Source organism: Bos indicus, chromosome 1 (assembly GCF_029378745.1).
Source record: "Bos indicus isolate NIAB-ARS_2022 breed Sahiwal x Tharparkar chromosome 1, NIAB-ARS_B.indTharparkar_mat_pri_1.0, whole genome shotgun sequence".
NCBI lineage: Eukaryota > Metazoa > Chordata > Mammalia > Artiodactyla > Bovidae > Bos > Bos indicus.
The window spans coordinates 148,858,625-148,878,346 of NC_091760.1; the positions used below are offsets into that span (position 1 = coordinate 148,858,625).

The window sequence follows — 19,722 nt, forward strand, 5'->3', positions numbered from 1 at the left end:
GGGAACCCATTTCCCCTGAGGGTAGGAGGGGCTCCAGATGCCCTGCATACCCAGAGACCCTGAGGAGGAGAGATTCTCGATGCTTTATATAAAGTGCTGGAAGTAAACTCTCCTTTGGGGTCTTGATAGCCCGTCCTCTGAACAGCTTTTGAAGTGGCCTGGCTTTTCACCTATTGGGTTGAACCCTCCTCAAGCAAGGCATGTAGCTGAAGCCATCTCCAGCTTGGTTCTGTCCCCCTGCCTTTTTTTTTTATATTTATTTGGCTCTGCCAGGTCTTAGTTGCAGCATGTAGGATCTACTTCCCTAACCACGCATCAAACCTGGGGTCCCCCTGCATTGGGAATGTGGAGGCTTAGCTACTGGACCACCAGGGAAGTTCTTTTCTTTTTTTTGTTAAGAGCATTATTTAAATATAATTCACCAATTTCAAGTTCACGATTCAGTGGTTTTTACCATGTTCATAGAAATACACCATTTTCCTTGTTTTCTGTATGTGATTTCGTTTTTTTCCCACCGTTTCCCCCTTTTTATTTTCTTTTTCATTAAGTGCTCTTTTCCAGCGTAATGTTTTAATCCCCTTAATGATTTTTTTCAATGTATTTTTGGAGTTGTTTTTTTTTAGTGGTTACTACTCTAAGGCTTACCATATGCATCTTATCAGAATTGACTTCATTTCCATTCTGAATTCCTGTGAGTTGCAGAAACATTCCTGGCAGGCTACAATCCACGGGGTCGCAGAGAGTCAGACATGACTGACTGACCCTTTTTCACCTCTTGAATAGCTCTGTTCCTTTTCCCTTGTACTGTTGTTATTATGCAGAGTACATCTAGGTATGTTATAAACTGAACAACATGTGACTGTATAATCTTATGATATTTTAAGAACTTGGTAAAAGAAAGGAAAACAAGTATATATTCGTAGAGTTTGGTTGTTCAGTTGCTTAGTTGTGTCCGACTCTTTGTGATCCCATGGACTGCAGCATGCCAGGCTTCCCTGTCCTTCATAATCTCCCAAAATTTGCTCAAACTTGTGTCCACTGGATTGGTGATGCCGTTCAACCATTTCATCCTCTCTTGTGCCCTTTTCCTCCCACCTTCAATCTTTCCCAGCATCAGGGTCTTTTCCAATGAGTCGGCTCTCAGTATTGGAGTATTGGCCAAAGTATTGGAGTTTCAGCTTCAACATCAGTCATTCCAGTGAACACCCAGGGCTGATCTCCTTTAGAATTGACTGGTTGAATCTCCTTGCTGTCCAAGGGACTCTCAAGAGTCTTCTCCAACCCCACAGTTCAAAAGCATCAATTCTTCAGCGCTCAGCTTTCTTTATAGTCCAGCTCTCATATCCATACATGACTACTGGAAAAACCATAACTTTGACTAGATGGACCTTTGTTAGCAAACTGACCTTTGTCTCTGCTTTTTAATATACTGTCTAGGTTGGTCTTAGCTTTTCTTCCAAGGAACAAACATCTTTTAATTTCATGGCTGCAGTCACCATTTGCAATGATTTTGAAACCCAAGAAAATAAAGTCTGTCACTGTTTTCATTGTTTCCCCATCTGTTTGCCATGAAGTGATAGGACTGGATGCCATGATCTTCGTTTTTTGAATTTTAAGCCATCTTTTTCACTCTCTTTCACTTTCATCAGGAGGCTCTTTAGTTCCTCTTCTCTTTCTGCCATGAGGGTGGTGTCATCCGCATACCTGAGGTTATTGATATTTCTCCTGGCAGTCTTGATTCCAGCTTAAGGTTCATCCAGCCCGGCATTTTATATGATGTGCTCTGCATATAGGGCTTCTGTGATGGCTCAGATGGTAAAGAATCTGCCTGAAATGTAGGAAACCCTGGTTCAGTCCCTCAGTTGGGAAGATCCCCTGGAGGAAGGTATGACAACACACTCCAGTATTCGCGCCTAGAGAATTTTGTGGACAGAGGAGCCTGGCAGGCTACAGTCCATGGGATTGCAGAGTCAGACACAACCTAGTGACTGATTCCTTCACACTCTGCATGTAAGTTAAATAAGCAAGGTGGGATACACAGCCTTGACACACGCCTTTCCAGATTTTGAACCAGTCTGTTGTTGCATGTCCCCCATTCTGGCTCTCTTCACTTGTGGGTTCAAGTTTACACCTGGCACTGTTTCTTTACTCCAGTCCACCTTTGCTTGTACTGTTGTAAAATACTTGTCCACAAGTGATGGGACAGCAGTGCAGTGTGCACCTATTGTTCTACACAACTGGTTTTTAAAATTATTTGTAAGAAGAAAAGAGAAGGAATATGCATTCATGCTGTCTCTTTATAATTACATAATTACTTTTTCTGGTGGTCTTTGCTTTTTGTATGGATTCAGATAACTGTCTGGGGTCAATTATTTTCACCCTAAAGAACTTTTCCATTAGTCTTGTAAAGTACAGCTACCAGCAACAAAATCTGTTAGATTTTCTTTATCTAGAAATGTCTTTATTTTTCTGTCCTTTATATAAGATAGATTTATGGGATATAAGATCTTGTTTCTTTTTTTTTTTGTCTTTCAACACGTTGAATCAAAGAATAAGCCCACTTTAATCTTTTCCACGTACACTTGATTATAAAATATTTAAAGCAGCACCTGTTTAATAATCCATAACAAATGCTCAGCTAAATGTTTGAGTGAACCTGCATTTGAATTAATTGTTTGAATATGTCGTCCACCAGTCTTTTGGCTTCCCTTGTTTCTGATGAAAAGTTGGCTGTTACCTTACTAGGGTTTGCTTGTAAATTATCAAATCAATTTTCTCTTGTTGCTTTCAAGATTTTCTCTGTCCTTTATCATTCCACTAGGATGTGTCTGGGTGTGGATCTCTTTGTATTTATCCTTCTTGGAATACGTTGAGCTTCTTGGATATGTAGATTGAGGTTTTTCATCAAGTTTGGGAAGTTTTCAGCCCTAATTTCTTTAAATTTTTTTTTCGGCTCATTTCTTTCTCCTGGCCTGGCACTCCACGTATGTGTATGCTGGTGCCCTTAATGGTATTCTGAACGTTTCTCTAAAGCTCTATTCATTTTTCATTATTTTTTTTTTTCTATATACTTCAGATTTCATGATTTTTATCAATATTTTTTCACTGACTGTTCTGCTAGTTCAAATAAACTGTTGAGCCCCCTTTAGGGAATTTTTCATTTGTTATTGTACTTTCAACTCCAGAGTTTCCTTTTTGTAATAATTTTTGACTTCTTCTTGTTATCGTCTATTTGATGAGGCGTTGTCATCATACTTTTTTTTTTTTCTTCTTTGAACATGGTTTCCTTTAGTTCTTCGAACACATGTGTAATGGCTCCTTTGAAGTCTTTGTTAAATCTGGTTCCTCTCTTGGCTTCTGCTGTCTGCTTCTTTAATCCCTATGTGTGGGTCATATTTTCTTGTATCTTTGCCATGTCTTGTAACCTTTATTGAAGACTCAACATTTTAGACAATACATTGTTGTGACTCTGTATTCTGGCCCCTCCCTCCAACTCCCACCAGTGACTGTTGCTATTGTTGTCTCTGTTGTTTGTTTAGTGACTTGACTGTTTTTAGTTTGTTTCCCCTGCAGGGTGAGGCATTTGGTGCTGCTCCTTGGAGGCTGCTGCCTTAGGAATGTGCAGCCACTCTTGAGATGATGGTGATTTTAGCAAGGTTTTCATTGACTTTCCCTGATTTCTGTTAAACTCTGTTGGTATCACACCCAGATGTTAGGCTCCACTAATCACTGGATGATGGCTCTATTATTTTTAACAGTGCCCTGGGGCACAAATTACTCCACAGCCTGATCCGATTTATACTCTTGACTCAGGTAGGTTTTTTCTTTTAATGTTTGTTTATGTGTGTGTGTATATAAATATATTATTTTTCTGGCTGTGTTGGGTCTTAGTTGTGGCATGCAGGATCTTTGTTGCAGCTGCCGGCTTAGTTGCCCTGTGGCATGTAGGACCTTTTACTTCCCTACCCCGGGATGAATCCACATCCCCTGCATTGGAAGGCAGATTCTTAACCACTGGGCCCCCAGGGAAGTCCCTGTCTCAAGTAGTTTTTTGAGGCCAGTCTTAGAGATTTGTTTTGACACAGGAGGTTTTCCTAGCTCTCTGTGTTCCTGTTAGCTCAGTTGGTAAAGAAACCGCCTGCAATGCAGGAGACCCTGGTTCAGTTCCTGGGTCGGGAAGACCCACTGGGGAAGTGACAGGATACCCACTCCAGTGTTCTTGGGCTTCCCTTGTGGCTCAGCTGATAAAGAATCCTCCTGCAATGTGGGAGTGAACGTGAAGTCGCTCAGTCGTGTCTGACTCTTTGCGACCCCATAGACTGTAGCCTACCAGGCTCCTCTGTCCACGGGATTTTCCAGGCAATAGTACTGGAGTGGATTGCCATTTCCTTCTCCAGGGGATTTTCCCAACCCAGGGATTGAACCCCGGTCTCCTGCATTGTAGACAGACACTTTACCGTCTGAGCCACCAGGGAAGCAATGTGGGAGACCTGGGTTCAGTCCCTGGGTTGGGAAGATACCCTGGATAAGGGAAAGGCTACCCACTCCAGTATTCTAGCCTGGAGAATTCCATGGACTGTAGAGTCCATGGGGTTGCTGAGTGACTTTAATAAAATAAGACAAGATGTGTCCCTGTTTATTTCTGGTAAATGAGCTGGCCTTTGGTGTAGCCTGTTGCTGTCATGGAGCTAGCAGCCTCCTCTTAATTACTTACCATTAAAACCTCTTGTTATTTCTGAGAGCACTCCTAGGCTTGACCTTATCCTACACTCCCTTATAGAGAGCTGAGCAACTCTGTTTTGTGGCCCACCTCTCCCCCTGGGCAAAATCTCTGGATCCTGTTGTGCAGGAAGAGCTGTAACTGGGTCAGTTGTCTGCTTCTCTTGGTGTGATTTCCTTGCAGGGTGCTGGGCGGGGTGGTAGCCTCTCGTCTTCTGGGTGTGCCTCTTTTCCTCTCCTAATGAGTGATGAGTGTTCTTAGCCTGCTATGCTTAGATAGAGCCTCCATCCAAGAGCCAGGGCAGAGGAGTAAAATACTGGCGGCCTGTTCCTCCCAGGGAGATGCAAAAGCCTTATTATTAGCTGGGAAGCTGGGAGGAGAGGAGTCCCATCTTCTGGCCACCCGCTATCAAGTCAACCTGGATTGAGAAGTGGACGGGGTCGTAGTTGAAGTGCCATCGACTTATTGCTTCTTGTGCTGGAATTTTCGTGGATTCTCTATGAAATGAGTTTTTCCTCATTTCTTGAATGCCCTTAGGATACTGTCCAGCAACTCTAAATGGCTGGCTGTTTTCTTTTTCTATAATTTTCACTGGGAGAGGGTCCATGGTATGTTCAGTCTAGCCCCATTCATGATGTTGGGTCCTGGCAGATTATGGATTTAGTTGCTCTTCAGCTTCTTCCCCTCATTCTCCCTGTCTTCCTTGCTACCAAAGTTGAGTCACAGTATAGTTCTTGACTCTGTAGAACTTGGAACCGTGGTGACTGGGCAGATCTTTTTCCCTGGTCCCGCATACATCACAGAGTTTGGCATAGCTACATCATAGGCACAGAGAGGAAAAGAGAAGAAAGAATTTCATCCATGAATTCTTGGAAGGCTATTAATAGAATAAGAATGATAGGAAAGCACTCAGTACTTTCCTCTTGTTTGGGTATGCTTTTATGAGTTCTTTCTGAAGCCTTGATTTTTATTTTGATTCAGATTTAGTACGTACCTGAGCACGTGCTACTTGCCAAGCACTGGAGTATACATTATATCTTAATGTTACCAGGTTCTCAAGAACAAGACAGGGCTGGAGCCTGCCCACGTTGAGATGCTGGAACTAGAGACGGTAAAGCAACCTATACACTCAGCCAGGGTGCGCCCCAGGTTCTCAGACTCCAGGCGTCAGGCTGGTCCCAGATCCTCTAGCCTTTTTCTTGTTCCCATGAAACAGCTTACATACCAGCGTTCATTCTGCCTACAGTGCCAGCAAGAGTAAGGTCAGATGTCCCAAGAGTGCCCTGCCCTTTCTAAGTAGTAATGGCAGATTGCCAGCCACTAAGAAAATGTTTTAGAAAAGGCAGAGGAACCAGAGATCAAATTGCCAACATCCTCTGGATCATGGAAAAAGCAAGAGAGTTCCAGAAAAACATCTATTTCTGCTTTATTGACTATGCCAAAGCCTTTGACTGTGTGGATCACAATAAACTGTGGGAAATTCTGAAAGAGATGGAAATACCAGACCACCTGACCTGCCTCTTGAGAAATTTGTATGCAGGTCAGGAAGCAACAGTTAGAACTGGACATGGAACAACAGACTGGTTCCAAATAGGAAAAGGAGTTCATCAAGGCTGTATATTGTCACCCTGTTTATTTAACTTATATGCAGAGTACATCATGAGAAATGCTGGACTGGAAGAAACACAAGCTGGAATCAAGATTGCCAGGAGAAATCTCAATAACCTCAGATATGCAGATGACACCACCCTTATGGCAGAAAGTGAAGAGGAACTCAAAAGCCTCTTGATGAAAGTGAAAGTGGAAAGTGAAAAAATTGGCTTAAAGCTCAACATTCAGAAAACAAAGATCATGGCATCCGGTTCCATCACTTCATGGCAAATAGATGGGGAAACAGTGCAAACAGTGTCAAACTATTTTTCTGGGCTCCAAAATCACTACAGATGGTGACTGCAGCCATGAAATTAAAAGACGCTTACTCCTTGGAAGGAAATTTATGACCAACTTAGATAGCATATTCAAAAGCAGAGACATTACTTTGCCAACAAAGGTTCGTCTAGTCAAGGCTATGGTTTTTCCTGTGGTCATGTATGGATGTGAGAGTTGGACTGTGAAGAAGGCTGAGCACCGAAGAATTGATGCTTTTGAACTGTGGTGTTGGAGAAGACTCTTGAGAGTCCCTTGGACTGCAAGGAGATCCAACCAGTCCATTCTGAAGGAGATCAGCCCTGGGATTTCTTTGGAAGGAATGATGCTAAAGCTGGAACTCCAGTACTTTGGCCACCTCATGCGAAGAGTTGACTCATTGGAAAAGACTCTGATGCTGGGAGGGATTGGGGGCAAGAGGAGAAGGGGACGACAGAGGATGAGATGGCTGGATGGCATCACTGACTCGATGGACGTGAGTCTGGGTGAACTCCGGGAGTTGGTGATAGACAGGGAGGCCTGGCGTGCTGCAATTCATGGGGTCTCAAAGAGTTGGACACAACTGAGCGACTGATCTGATCTGAAGAAAATGTCCAGAGCATAGGGACTGAGAAGGCAAAGATGATGAATGGGCAGGCGTGTTTTTTTGTGATCAATGTCAAGTCTCAAAAACCCTCCAAAAAACCTTTAAAGCTTCCAAATGGAGCATCTTACGCATAAATTTGCCCTAGGGACTGCCAGGAAAGGGACTACTTTATTTTATTTGGAAATGACTTCGCTACTCAATAAACTTTCATCACTTAGTTTAACACAAACCCTATAAATATAACTTACCCCGATCTGGAGAGACTATTTTAGATAGACATTCCTGAAGCATAATTATTCTTAATAAAGTTTATCTAAAAGCTCATATCTCATTTACATTTTTTAGAAGTTTCCTCACTTGAGGTTCTTTCTTTGCTGACAAACTTGTAAAAGGTATAACAATATTTAACTTATATTAAACCTTCAGTTCAGTTCAGTCACTCAGTCGTGTCTGACTCTTTGCGACCCCATGGACTGCAGCATGCCAGGCCTCCCTGTCCATCACCAACTCCTAGAGCTTACTCAAACTCATGTCCATTGAGTCAATGATGCCATCCAACCATCTCATCCTCTGTCGTCCCCTTCTCCTCCCACCTTCAATCTTTCCCAGCATCAGGGTCTTTTCAAATGAGTCAGTTCTTCGCATCAGGTGGCCAAAGTATTAGAGTTTCAGCTTCAGCATCAGTCCTTCCTAGAAGGTCAATGTATAAGATTTCGGTGAAGGAGGAGTTTAGTGCAATGAAGCATTTACTTTACAAGAGGTTTTCTGCTAGTCAGGAGGAGCTGATGTCACCATGAAGGGATTTAGTGCTTTTCTAGATATGAAAATGAAAGTCGCGTCCAACTCTTTGTGAGCCTGTGGACTATACAGTCCATGGAATTCTTCAGGCTAGAATACTGGAGTGGGTAGCCTATCCCTTCTCCCGGGGATCGAACCGGGGTCTCCTGCATTGCAGGCGGATTCTTTACCAGCTGAGCTACCAGGGAAGCCCTTTCTAGATATGAAGAGATGCAAAGATGGGGATCAGTTCAAGTCAGTTCTTGAAAATATCTAACTATCTAAAGACCCGTCCCATCATCAGATTCCCTGGAGCACAGGGTTCCTCCCTCCACCCTGGTCAGCAGCTGCAGCAGCACAGGGTTCAGTCTCTGGGAGGCAGATGGCAAATGCCCTTGTTGTTCTGTCGCTGGCGATGCTCTTGGCAAGTGTCAATTTGTAGTTGACAGGATGTTTGTATGAAGTTTACGTGTAACTTGATAATTGGAAATCACATTTCCTTAAGTAAAAAATAAATAATGGTTAGGGTCTCAAGCCAGTCAGAGATTAATTTGATCTGTGCAAAGAAGAGTTTTGTCAAACAGAAATGTATTAGTCGCTCAAGTAGTGTCCGACTCTTTGCGACCCCACGGACTGTAGCCTGCCAGGCTCCTCTGTCATCTGAGACTGATGACAATCTCACCTCTGTCCAGGTGAGAACACTGGCGTGGGTAACCATTTCCTTCTCCAGGGCATCTTCCCAACCCAGGGATCGAACCTGTGTCTCCTGCACTGTAGGCAATTTCCTTACCGTCTGAGCCACCAGGGAAGCTCAAAAATAAATGAGTCAAAAGAAGTTCTTTGATGTACAAGGTCTCTAAAACATAATCTGTCAGACATCATCTTTTTCCATGACCCCCCAAAAAAATACCTTCAGAAATTCCCCCTCCTAGGAGTGGGAACCAGCCTTCTTTTTGAGTCTCACCCTGGTTGGTCCTGCTGGTGTCCCCAGGAACTTGGGAAGGGGCTGAAGTCACTCGCAGACATCATACGTTTAAAGAGCTGAGATCAGAGTTGAGGAGATGAAGGACTTGATCCTGGGATACAGTTTGGGCCTGAAGATGAGCCCGGCCTCTGCTACAGCATTGAGCATAGAAATGGGAAGAAGCAAGTTTGTGGGATTAAAGCTGAACACCAGTTAGAGCCAGCCACTGGTTTTAGGGTGCTGGGGTGACTACCCCAGGACAGCGACCACCACAGATCTGCCCCCAAACTTCCTAGAGGGCACAACCCTGGCACCCCAGCACCAGCTCGTAGCGAGCCTTGGTGTGTGCTGATTGAGAGGACATCTCCATCATCACCAGGTGCTTGCTGCCAGGTGATTCCCCTCTGAAAGCAGAGGTCTGGGCTAGAGCTGCAGTGTCCTGGTGGCCGACCCCCACCTTCCACCTGTGCCATTCCCCTCACCTGGTGGCTCCTGAGGGGACTGTGATGTGGCTCTTTTCACCTGGCGGTGGTGGTTCTTTGTGCATTAAGGATGCTCACATAGCAAAGGTAGGCAGGAACCAGCAGCTGGGGGCCAGACTGGCCTGCCAAAGGAGGAAAGGGGCAGGACTTGGCGGTGTTCACCCAGTCTCCCCTCTGTCCAGAGGGTGGCTCGTGTGCTTTGGAATCAGCTGAACAAGGAGACCCGGGAGCATCACATCACGTGTGTGGAGTTGTTCTACCGGCTGCACTGCCTGGCCCCCACAGCCAACATCTGCGAGGACATCATCTGCCACGCCCTCCTGAACCCTGACAAGGTGAGTCTCTGCAGCCGGCGACCTCCGTCTGACCCCGGTCCTGACACCTACCACCCCCAACCCCGCCCCCGCGGCCCAGGTGTCACGTGGTGGCATGTGTTAGTCATTCAGTCATGTCCAACTCTTTGCGGCCCTACAGACTGTAGCCCACCAGGCTCCTCTGTCTGTGGGATTCTCCAGGCAAGAATACTGGAGTGGGTTGCCATGCCTTCCTCCAGGGGATCTTCCCAACCCAGGGATCAAACCCAAGTCTCTCACATCGCAGGAGGATTCTTTACCATCTGAGCTATCAGGGAAGCTCTCAGGCAGACTCAACTGTATCCGACAGGAGCCATTCTGGGGCTCAATGGACATCCTGTTTAACGGGAAGGGGGGTTGCATCAGCAGCATTTTAATACATCAGTAATTTCAGGACCGGAAGTCCCACAGAAGCATGAGCCACCCCGTGTGTTGTATCCAAGCTCACCAGGGACATCTGCCCAGGCTCCCGTGATGCTTGCAGAGCCCCCAGAGCTCTGGGTGAAGCAGGCAGCTGCGGAGAATGTGTCACCCCCGGAGCCCTTGCTCTGCACTGCAGTCAGGTCCTGTCCGCTAAGCCAGGGGTCCCCAGGCTCTGGGCTGCAGAGCAGAACCTGCTGTCAGATCAGCGGTGGTATTAAATGAGAAATGAAGAGCACAATAACTGTCACGAGCATGGAATCCTTCCGAAACCATCCCCCGCCCTGACCCCAGTCCATGGAAAAAAGTTGTCTTCCGTGAAGCTGGTGCCAAAGAGGTTGGGGATGGCACTGCCAAGGGCCACGAGGAGGCCATGCCTCATGTTCTTCTCTAGCCGCAGGCCTAGCTGTGGCCCTGGACTCGGGTCATCATGGAGTCTGGAACACGGACTGCCCCTCCAGACACCAGGCTCCTTAACTCAGGCATCTCTACGCTGCTTGCCCTCTTTTCGCTGAGTTCTCGTCTGTCATTTAAATGGGGCTCACGAGGCCCTGGACTCTGGTCATCATGGAGTCTGGAACACGGACTGCCCCTCCAGACACCAGGCTCCTTAACTCAGGCATCTCTACGCTGCTTGCCCTCTTTTCGCTGAGTTCTCGTCTGTCATTTAAATGGGGCTCACGACCACTGAGAACGCCGTTCTGTTAAGAAACAGGCGCCTCACTCCCGTTTTCTCTCCTGTTCAAGGGAACCAGGTTGGAAGCTCTGTTTCGATTTTCTGTCATCTGGCACCTGACCAGAGAGATCCAGGGCAGCAGAGTGACGTCTCACAATCGCTCCTTTGACAGGTGACGGGGACTTTTTTTTTTTTCTAATAACTTAACCCTTAAAGGAAAAGGACACTTTGGGGAGGGGCTGGGTCAGCGTACCAGGCTAGGATTGGGGAGACATGTGAAACGGAAACCAGCCCCACCCCCGCCGGGTGTTCTTGATGCAGAGAGATTCCTGGGGTCCTCTCAGTGAATCCAGGCCATACGGGTGAATACCTCGTGGGGGGTTTCTTGCCTTGATCATGAAGGGAGGAAGCCCCGCATGCCTCAGAGTCACCTGAGGAGCTGGCAGAACGAGCCCCCCGAGGGGGCTTGGTAGGAAAATGAGGAGGGGTAAATTTTGGCCGGGCTTCCCCAGCAGCTCAGTGGTAAAGAACCCACCTGCCAGTCAGTGCGGGAGATGCAGGTTCGATCCCTGGGTCAGGAAGATCCCCTGAAGAAGGAAAAGGCAACCCATTCCAGTATTCTTGCCTGGGAAATCCCATAGACAGAGGGACCTGGCAGGCTACCATCCGTGGGGTTGCAAAGAGTAGGACACAACAGAGCACGCACGCACATGGGTCTTAACTGGGGTGGCCGCCACACTGAGTGTGTGCAGCTGAATGTCCTCAATCCCAGGCCAAAAACCATGCATTTTATTACAGGCATGTTCTGTTCTACGTTGGTTTTTAAAAATCCCCTACCTTGTTTCTTGTAAGCTTCCCTGGTGTCTCAGAGGGTAAAGTGTCTGCCTACAAGGCAGGAGACTTGGGTTCGATCCCTGGGAGGGGATGATCCCCTGGAGAAGGAAATGGCAACCCGCTCCAGTATTCTTGCCTGGAGAATCCCATGGATGAAGGAGCCTGGTGGGCTACAGTCTGTGGGGTCACAAGGAGTCGGACACGACTGAGTGACTTCACTTTCTTGTTTACCTTGTTCCTGGAGCCCTAGATGTGGGGTCAGACATGAAGCCTTGGAGAGATTCCAGCTGGTCTTAATGTACCGCACCTGCCCCCGCATTTGTGAGGAGGCCCAGGCATCAGCATTTTTAAAAGCTCCCCTGATTTAGCAACTCAACAACAAACCAGCAACAGCGACCCTAGCTGGAAGCAGGGTTGACCTCGTGGTCCTCGCCTGCGTGGGCCTGCAAGTCCAGCCTCCCTGGGTGGAACTCCCCGAGGGTGTCCTGACCGCCCTGACGGTACGCATCCACACCCCTGCCCCCTCTCCATGGCAGGTCCCTGTTCGTGGTGCTGGACAGCCTGGGCAGCTCGGACGGGGCCATTGGGGCCGCCGCCCAGGGCTGGCTGGTGCGGGCTCTCTCCCTGGGCGATGCGGCCCGCATCCTGGAGCCCGTGCTCCTGCTGCTGCTGCAGCCCAAGACCCAGCGGACCGCCATCCACTGCCTCACGAGGGAGAATTCGGCAGGTGAGCACACCACTCGGGGGCCAGGCCGGCCCTGCATCCCGGGGACCCTGGGCCCAGAGGGAGGGAAGGAGCATCCGGGACCTCCCTGCCACTCTGGGGCCACAGTCAAGGCACTCAGACCGACAGGATGGTTTCGCCAGATTGGAAAGGTGGGGGAGGTACTTGGTGGGGCCTCCTAAAATTTCCGGATCAGACGAACCAGCACTTAGAAGTGCTAAGTCGTAGGTTTGTTGTTTTCACTGAAAAATATATGATTTTTTTTTTTATATTAAAAAGGAAAATACTAGCAACCCATGTTCCAATAAATATAGCTGATTCTTGGTTCTTTTGCTGGAGAAAGCACTTTAAGCACATCCAAGGTAGTAGAAGAGAAAAACAGACCATCCATCTGAAGGTCTTCAAGGCCACCTCTTCACTTAGGAAGGAAGTCTGAGGTCTGGTGAGAAGGTCATTTTGGGCTGGCCAGGCTAGCTCTTCTCAGACCTGGGATGGGAGAGCAGAGGTTTTCCCCAGGTATGAATGATCGAGCATGTCGAAACCTGCATGTAAGCTAATCAGCTGTGCTATATAAAAATCACTTCTGCTCAAGAACCGTCAACAAGGTAAGTGGTTTCTATCTGCTCTCCAAGGTTCTTTCAAGCTTTAACCTAAAATCAGAGAAGTAGAAGAAACAGACCTCTGGGCTCTGAGAATTTTCAGAGGCATCTTTAACTAAATTTTAAAGAATAGAAAAGAGATAGGAAAAAGAAAAGAAAGACTGAAATGAAACAGATGATTTCATTGAATTTCAGTGATTAATACCTAGCATAGTTTATGGTCTAACATTACTTCCCACAATAGTGTATTTTATGACTTCCTGCAGTTAGTTCTCTAAGCAATGGCTTTACAGACTTTGACTAGTTTGTTTAGCTTGCTAAGTTGCTAAGTCACTTCAGTCGTGTCCGACTCTGTGCGACCCCATAGACGGCAGCCCACCAGGCTCCCCCCGTCCCTGGGATTCTCCAGGCAAGAACACTGGAGTGGGGTGCCATTTCCTTCTCCAGTGCATGAAAGTAAAAAGTGAAAGTGAAGTTGATCAGTCGTGTCCGCTTAGTGGGTTGTAAATACTCAGTGTTCGTCAGTCTCATCTTACAGAGGAATGCAGCCCAACACCCAAAAAAGCAAAGGTTCCCAGGTGGCTTCCTCTCTTTACGAGGTTCCCTGCCTAAAAACTAGGAGGCATTTTATTACTCCACACTTATAAGAAAGTAAAATACAAAGAACTGTAAACTAAGCACCTTCTTAAAAGTTTGGTCTTCATTTATGGCAGATCAATTTTGAAGCATTTCTTTGCTTTAACAAGAAACTCTACAGCCCATCAGGTGTTACAAGTCTCGGGGCACTTCCTGCTGCGTCTTCTAACCCTGTCTAATGCTACCTGCCTGTTAAGAAAAAAATGTGTCTTCTTCTGCCCTGTTCGCTCCATGGAAACAACCAGAAGGGTTCTACTTCCCCTCCTCGCTACTGCGGTAGTCCTTCGGAAAACTCATTTTTAAATACTGTTTAAAGTGGAACAACAGGAAGCTCATATTTCTCATATCTTATCCTTCCTTCTTTCCTAACCTGGCTTAATGTTCATGGAATAGATTTGTTGAAAGCTGCCTATTAAAAATGTTTGGCAGTGCCGAAGACATCTGGCTTTTTACTCCTTTTTAAAAGAGACCTGAGCACTTTAAAGCGTTGTCTGTGTTCTGATCTCAGAGGTACTGACAAGTGCTTATTTTAAAAATCGGAGTAATCAGGAAATAAAAGCACAAATAAAGTCACTTGCCATGCCAGCCAGTAGAGCACTTTACAGTTAATGGCTCAGCAGATATCCTCTAGACATTACCATAGTTGCGTATGACAGATACTCTTCCCTAAGCGGACTTTTTCTGAACAGCAAGATTCTGCAGCTTGCTGTTTTCTTTGAATACTCAATGTACTCTGCACTTCGCTCCATATCCGTGCATGTGGATGTGTCTTTAGAAAGCCCAGCAGTAGCCCTCTGCAGGCCTGCACCATGAGGTTTCTGTGCTCGCTCTTTGCGGATGCTTTGTCTTTGGACTTCCCTGGTGGCTCAGACGGTAAAGCGTCTGTCTACAATGCGGGAAACCTGGGTTCAAGCCCTGGGTTGGGAAGATCCCCTGGAGAAGGAAATGGCAATCCACTCCAGTACTATTGCCTGGAAAATCCCGTGGACAGAGGAGCCTGGTAGGCTACAGTCTATGGGGTCGCCAAGAGTCAGACACGACTGAGCGACTTCACTTCACTTGTTTGTCTTTATACAGCACATTTCAGCGATACCCTTTCAGTTTTGAAAAACCTTCTGTTGACATTTCTATAGGGTACCTTTTTTTGAAAGGAAAGTCCTGGGAGAAAACCGTAGGCATTTTTATAGATCACCCTTCCCCTAAACTTGGTATATTTATATTGTCTATGATAATATAACTAAATTACCCAATTTCTTGAACGTTTTAAAGGACCTATTCACTTTGCTTGTCTAGCTTCCATCTGTAATGTAACGTAGACTCTAGTGTTGTCGTTTCATGCAGGAACTACATTTTGTTGTTTTTTCATGCTTTATTTTTTATTGCAGTATCGTTGATTTACAGTGCTACACAAGTTTCACGTGCCCAGCATAGTGATTCATGATTTTTAAAGGTTACACTAGATTTATGGGCTTCCCTGGTGGCTCAGTTGGTGAAGAATCTACCTGCAATGCGGGAGACCCAGGATGGATCGCTGAGTAGGGAAGATCCCCTGGAGAAGGAAATGGCAGCCCACTCCAGTATTCTTGCCTGGAGAATTCCAGGGACAGAGGAACCTGGTGGACCACAGTCCATGGGATCTTAAAGAGTCAGACACGACTGAGCCTCTGAGCATACTCAATTTATAGTTATTATATCATATTGGTTATATTCTCTATGTGAAAGTGAAAGCCACTTAGCCATCCATGAAATTCTCCAGGCAAGAACACTGGAGTGGGTTGCCATTTCCTCCTCCAGGGGATCATCCCAGCCCATCCAGATATTGCCAAGAATTTGTCTTGCCCCTTACCCGCCCCCATGGAGCGTTTTACTAATATTGATCTTGCTGCCTCCCTTTAAGACCAAGATCACCGTGGAACTGCCTGACATAACGAACCCTTCTGTTCTCAAGCTGTCTGTCATTCCGTCCCTTGCAGAAGACTGGCACCGCTGGCTCAACAGGAAGCAAGCCTCATTCGGGGAGGCGTGGGACGCACCCGAGCTGCCAGAGGGAGGCTGTGAAGACGGCGCGCCCCTGAGCCAGCTCACCACGGTGGACCGTGAGGCCATCTGGGCCGAGGTGGAGACGGAGCCCGAGACGTGCCTGGTGGGCGGCGAGCCCCGCGAGCATGACCGCCCCACACGCCTCGAGGACCTGCTGGACGGGCCGGCCCGCGCCACTGCGGAGGACGGCAGCGAGCGCACCGAGTCGGCGGACACGAGCTCCGGCGCCACGGACAGCAGCGAGAACACGTCCTCCGTCTCCTCGCCGGCGCACTACCCGCAGGAGCTGAGCGGCGGCGAGCAGTGCTGCGCGCCCCTGGCTGCGGCCGCCCGGGCCCCCAGCCCGCAGGTGGGCAGCCCCACGTGCTTGGTGCGCGCGGACTCGGACCGGACCCAGGCCTCGGAGTCGCCGCCGTCCAGCGACGAGGAGGCGGCCGCGGAGCTGCAGGCGCTGACGGCGGCCCGGCTGCGGAAGCAGCAGCGTGAGAGGCAGGCGAGGCTGGAGGCCCTGTTCGCGCACATCCTGCTCTATCTGCAACCCTACGACTCGCGGCGGGTGCTCTACGCCTTCTCAGTGCTGGAGGCCGTGCTCAAAACCAACCCACGCGAGTTCATCGAGGCCGTGTCCAGGACCAGCGTGGACACCAGCGCCACGGCGCACCTCAACCTCATCTCCAACCTCCTGGCCCGCCACCAGGAGGCCCTGGGGGGCCAGAGCTTCTACGGCAAGCTCCCAAGCCAGCCCCCCAGCACGTGCCCGCACTCGCTGCTCATCGAGCTCCTCACCTACCTGTGCCTCAGTTTCCTCCGCAGCTATTACCCTTGCTCCCTGAGGGTCTCGCACCGGGACATCCTGGGCAACCGGGATGTGCAGGTCAAGAGCGTGGAGGTCCTGATCAGGGTGATGACGGAGCTGGTCTCGGTGGCCAAGGCGGCCGAGGGCAAGAACGTGGAGTTCATCCAGGGCCTGCTGCAGAGATGCCGGGTACAGGAGTTCATCCTGCTCTCGCTGTCTGCCTCCATGTACACGAGCCAGAAGCGCTATGGGCTGGCCACGGCTGTGCCGGGAGGAGCCCTGCGGGAAGAGGGCGTGCTGGAGGAGCATGTCATCAACCTGGGCCAGGACCAGATCTGGAGCGAGCACCCACTGCAGATCGAGCTGCTAAAGCTGCTGCAGGTGCTCATTGTGCTGGAGCACCACCTGGGCCAGGCACCCGAGGAGGCAGAGCAGCTGCCTGACCTGCCCCGGGAGTGGCGGCGGGCCCTGAACTTCCAGCAGGCCATCAGGGCCCTGCAGTACGTGTGGCCCCACCCGCTCACATCGCAGGGGCTGCTGGTGGCCGCCGTGGTCAAGGGCCTGCAGCCAGCCTATGGCTACGGCATGCACCCGGCCTGGGTCAGCCTGGTCACGCATTCCTTGCCGTACTTCGGAAGGTCCCTGGGCTGGACTGTAACACCCTTCCTTGTCCAGATCTGCAAAAACTTGGATGAGCTGGTCAAGCAGTATGAGAGCGAGTCAGCGAAGCTGTCCTTTAGGTACAGTGAGCCTTGAGGCAACTGGTGCTTGGGTGCTAAGTCCCTTCAGTCGTGTCCGACTCTCCTGAGACCCTGTGGACTGTAGCCCGCCAGTTTCCTCTGTCCATGGGATCCTCCAGGCAAAGATTCTGGAGTGGGTTACCATTTCCTCCTCCAGGAGATCTTCCCGACCCAGAGATGGAACCCACGTCTCCTATGTCTCTTGCCTTGGCAGGCGGGTTCTTTACCACTAGCGCCACCTGGGAAGAGGCATATTCCTATTGGTTTAATGAGAGCTTTTTGTCACGAATGGCTTATTGGCCCTCGTCAGTTGGAGGGTCATTTCAACCTAGTCAGAAGCCTAGCTAGAATTGTCAAAAGAGGGTAACAAGGAACTGAATGTGGATTCCTTTATTTTTAATTCCATCTGACCACCCAGGCCAGATCTGGGTTGTAGGACAAGTCAATCTGTCTCCATTATTTTTGCAAAACAGAAATAAAAGTGTGAATCCTCTGTACAGAAATCCTAAAACATCTGGAAACATTTTTCCAAAGCGACCAGATAAATGTAAAACAGTTCAAAAGAGGCCTGTCATTTTTGTAGCAGTATTTCATTATGAGAGTCCCAGTTTGTTTTAAGATGATGATATGTCTGTGGTTTCTATGTTTAGGATTAAAAACTTTTCTGGCCTCATTCTTAAAGATTTTCAAAACCAGTTTCTCGTTTCTTCACCAAAGCATAACCTCCAAGAGGGAAAACATCTCCCCGGATTATCCACTCACTCTGTTGGAAGGCCTAACAACCATTAGTCATTTCTGTCTTTTGGAACAACCCAACCAAAGCAAAAAGGTAAATTGCTTTTTTTCCCGAGTTCGAGGCAGTTTTCACATATTGTTTTGTCTTCTTTGGGATTATGTCTGTTTCAAATAAGAAATGTATGTATGTAATACAGACATGTGTGTCAGTATTAATGCCATGTGGCACACATGCAAATAACGCAAGCCTGTGTGCAAGTATATGTGCAAATGTACGTACGTAAGTAACGCCCATGTGGTTTTGTTCTCATTGGCCACTCTGTGGGCAATGTCAGCCCTTGCCCAGTGTGGCATAGAATGTGATCTTTTCTCCATGTATTTTTTTTTTTACTTTATGGAGTTTGAAGGCATTTTATGTTTTGATTACTCTGCTCTAGAAAGTGAAAATAACTCAGTCACGTCGGACACTTTTCGACATCAAGGACTGTAGCCCACCAGGGTCCTCTGTCCATGGGATTCTCCAGGCCAGAATACTGGAGTGGGTTGCCATTCCCTTCTCCAGGGCATCTTCCCAACCCAGGGATCGAACCCTGGTCTCCCACATTGCAGGCGGATTCTTTACTACCTGAGCCACCAGGGAAGCCCACTCTACCCTATCTGGTATTAAATTTTAGAATGGAGCTAGTACTTTGGTTGAGGGATTTGCAAAGTTTGTAACGAGTTTGTAATGAGCCTCAGACTCACAGACATCTCTCTCTGAAGGGAAGTCGTGGGTTTAAATGCTCAGGGAGGCATCTTATTTCTAGACCACGTGTAGGCCTTGCCCTGGGGAGTGCTCCAACCCAGACTCCATCTCACCAGCCCCAGCGTCCTCATGGAAAGGGAAGTGCAGCCGGGTCTCAAGTTTTTGTCTCTGCTTTTCAGACCGCTGCTGTGACCGACCCTACCAATCTGAAGAATGCCAAGAATGCTATTCTGGAAGAGCTCCCTCGAATTGTGAACACCATGGCCCTTCTCTGGAACGTCCTCAGGAAGGAGGAGACTCAGAAGAGACCCGTCGATCTCCTCGGAGCCACGAAGGGATCCTCTTCCGTTTACTTTAAAACCACCAAAGTGAGAGAGCTTCCTCTGCAGGCTTACGATTTCCTTTGTCTTGTATTGTCCTGCCAGAAATAAAAATACACAGGGATGTATACATACATAGTCAAAGAGAACGTGCCCAGAGAAACCCACGTTAGAAGTACTGTTATAAGTAAACCGGAAGTAGAAATCTCCAGTTTGTTTATGAGTAAGCCTTATATTCATGGCCTTCTTAAGGCTTTTGTGAGTACTTTTCAGTTTTTTTTCCCTTTGGCTATTTAGAAAAATTATTTTTGGCCATGCTGGGTGTTTGTTGCAGCAAGGGCATTCTCTAGTTGCGGGGAGCAGAGTCTATGCTTCATCGCGGTGTGTGGGCCTCCCGTTGTGGTGGCTTCTCTCGTCATGGAGCACGGAATCTTGGGCTCGAAGGCTTCAGTCGGTGCAGCTCCCGGGATCTGGAGCACAGGCTCAGTAGTTGCGGCAGAAGGAATGAATGAGTTGCTTGACTGCATATGGGATCTTCCCGGATCAGGGCCTGGAGCCGTGTCTCCTGCATTGGATGCTTGACTGCTGAGCCATCAGGAAAGCCCCGAAGTCATTAATTCTTGAGCCAGGCGTCGGTGACTCAGGGGAG

General features: G+C 48.1%; 1 protein-coding gene across 8 annotated transcripts in view; it reads left to right on the forward strand.

Moving 5' to 3' along the window:
* DOP1B (DOP1 leucine zipper like protein B) overlaps nucleotides 1–19,722 on the forward strand; it is a 131,178-nt gene that overhangs the window by 71,314 nt on the left and 40,142 nt on the right. For all 8 annotated transcript variants that reach the window (XR_011568658.1, XM_070796656.1, XM_070796671.1 and 5 more), the window contains 6 exons: nucleotides 9,638–9,790; nucleotides 10,976–11,076; nucleotides 12,275–12,465; nucleotides 15,671–17,273; nucleotides 17,991–18,102; nucleotides 18,933–19,121. Coding sequence is in view for 7 of the 8 variants with exons in the window: in XM_070796656.1 (XP_070652757.1) it covers nucleotides 9,638–9,790; nucleotides 10,976–11,076; nucleotides 12,275–12,465; nucleotides 15,671–17,273; nucleotides 17,991–18,102; nucleotides 18,933–19,121 (2,349 nt within the window). In the remaining variant the exon portion in view is untranslated. The remainder of the gene's footprint in view (nucleotides 1–9,637; nucleotides 9,791–10,975; nucleotides 11,077–12,274; nucleotides 12,466–15,670; nucleotides 17,274–17,990; nucleotides 18,103–18,932; nucleotides 19,122–19,722) is intronic.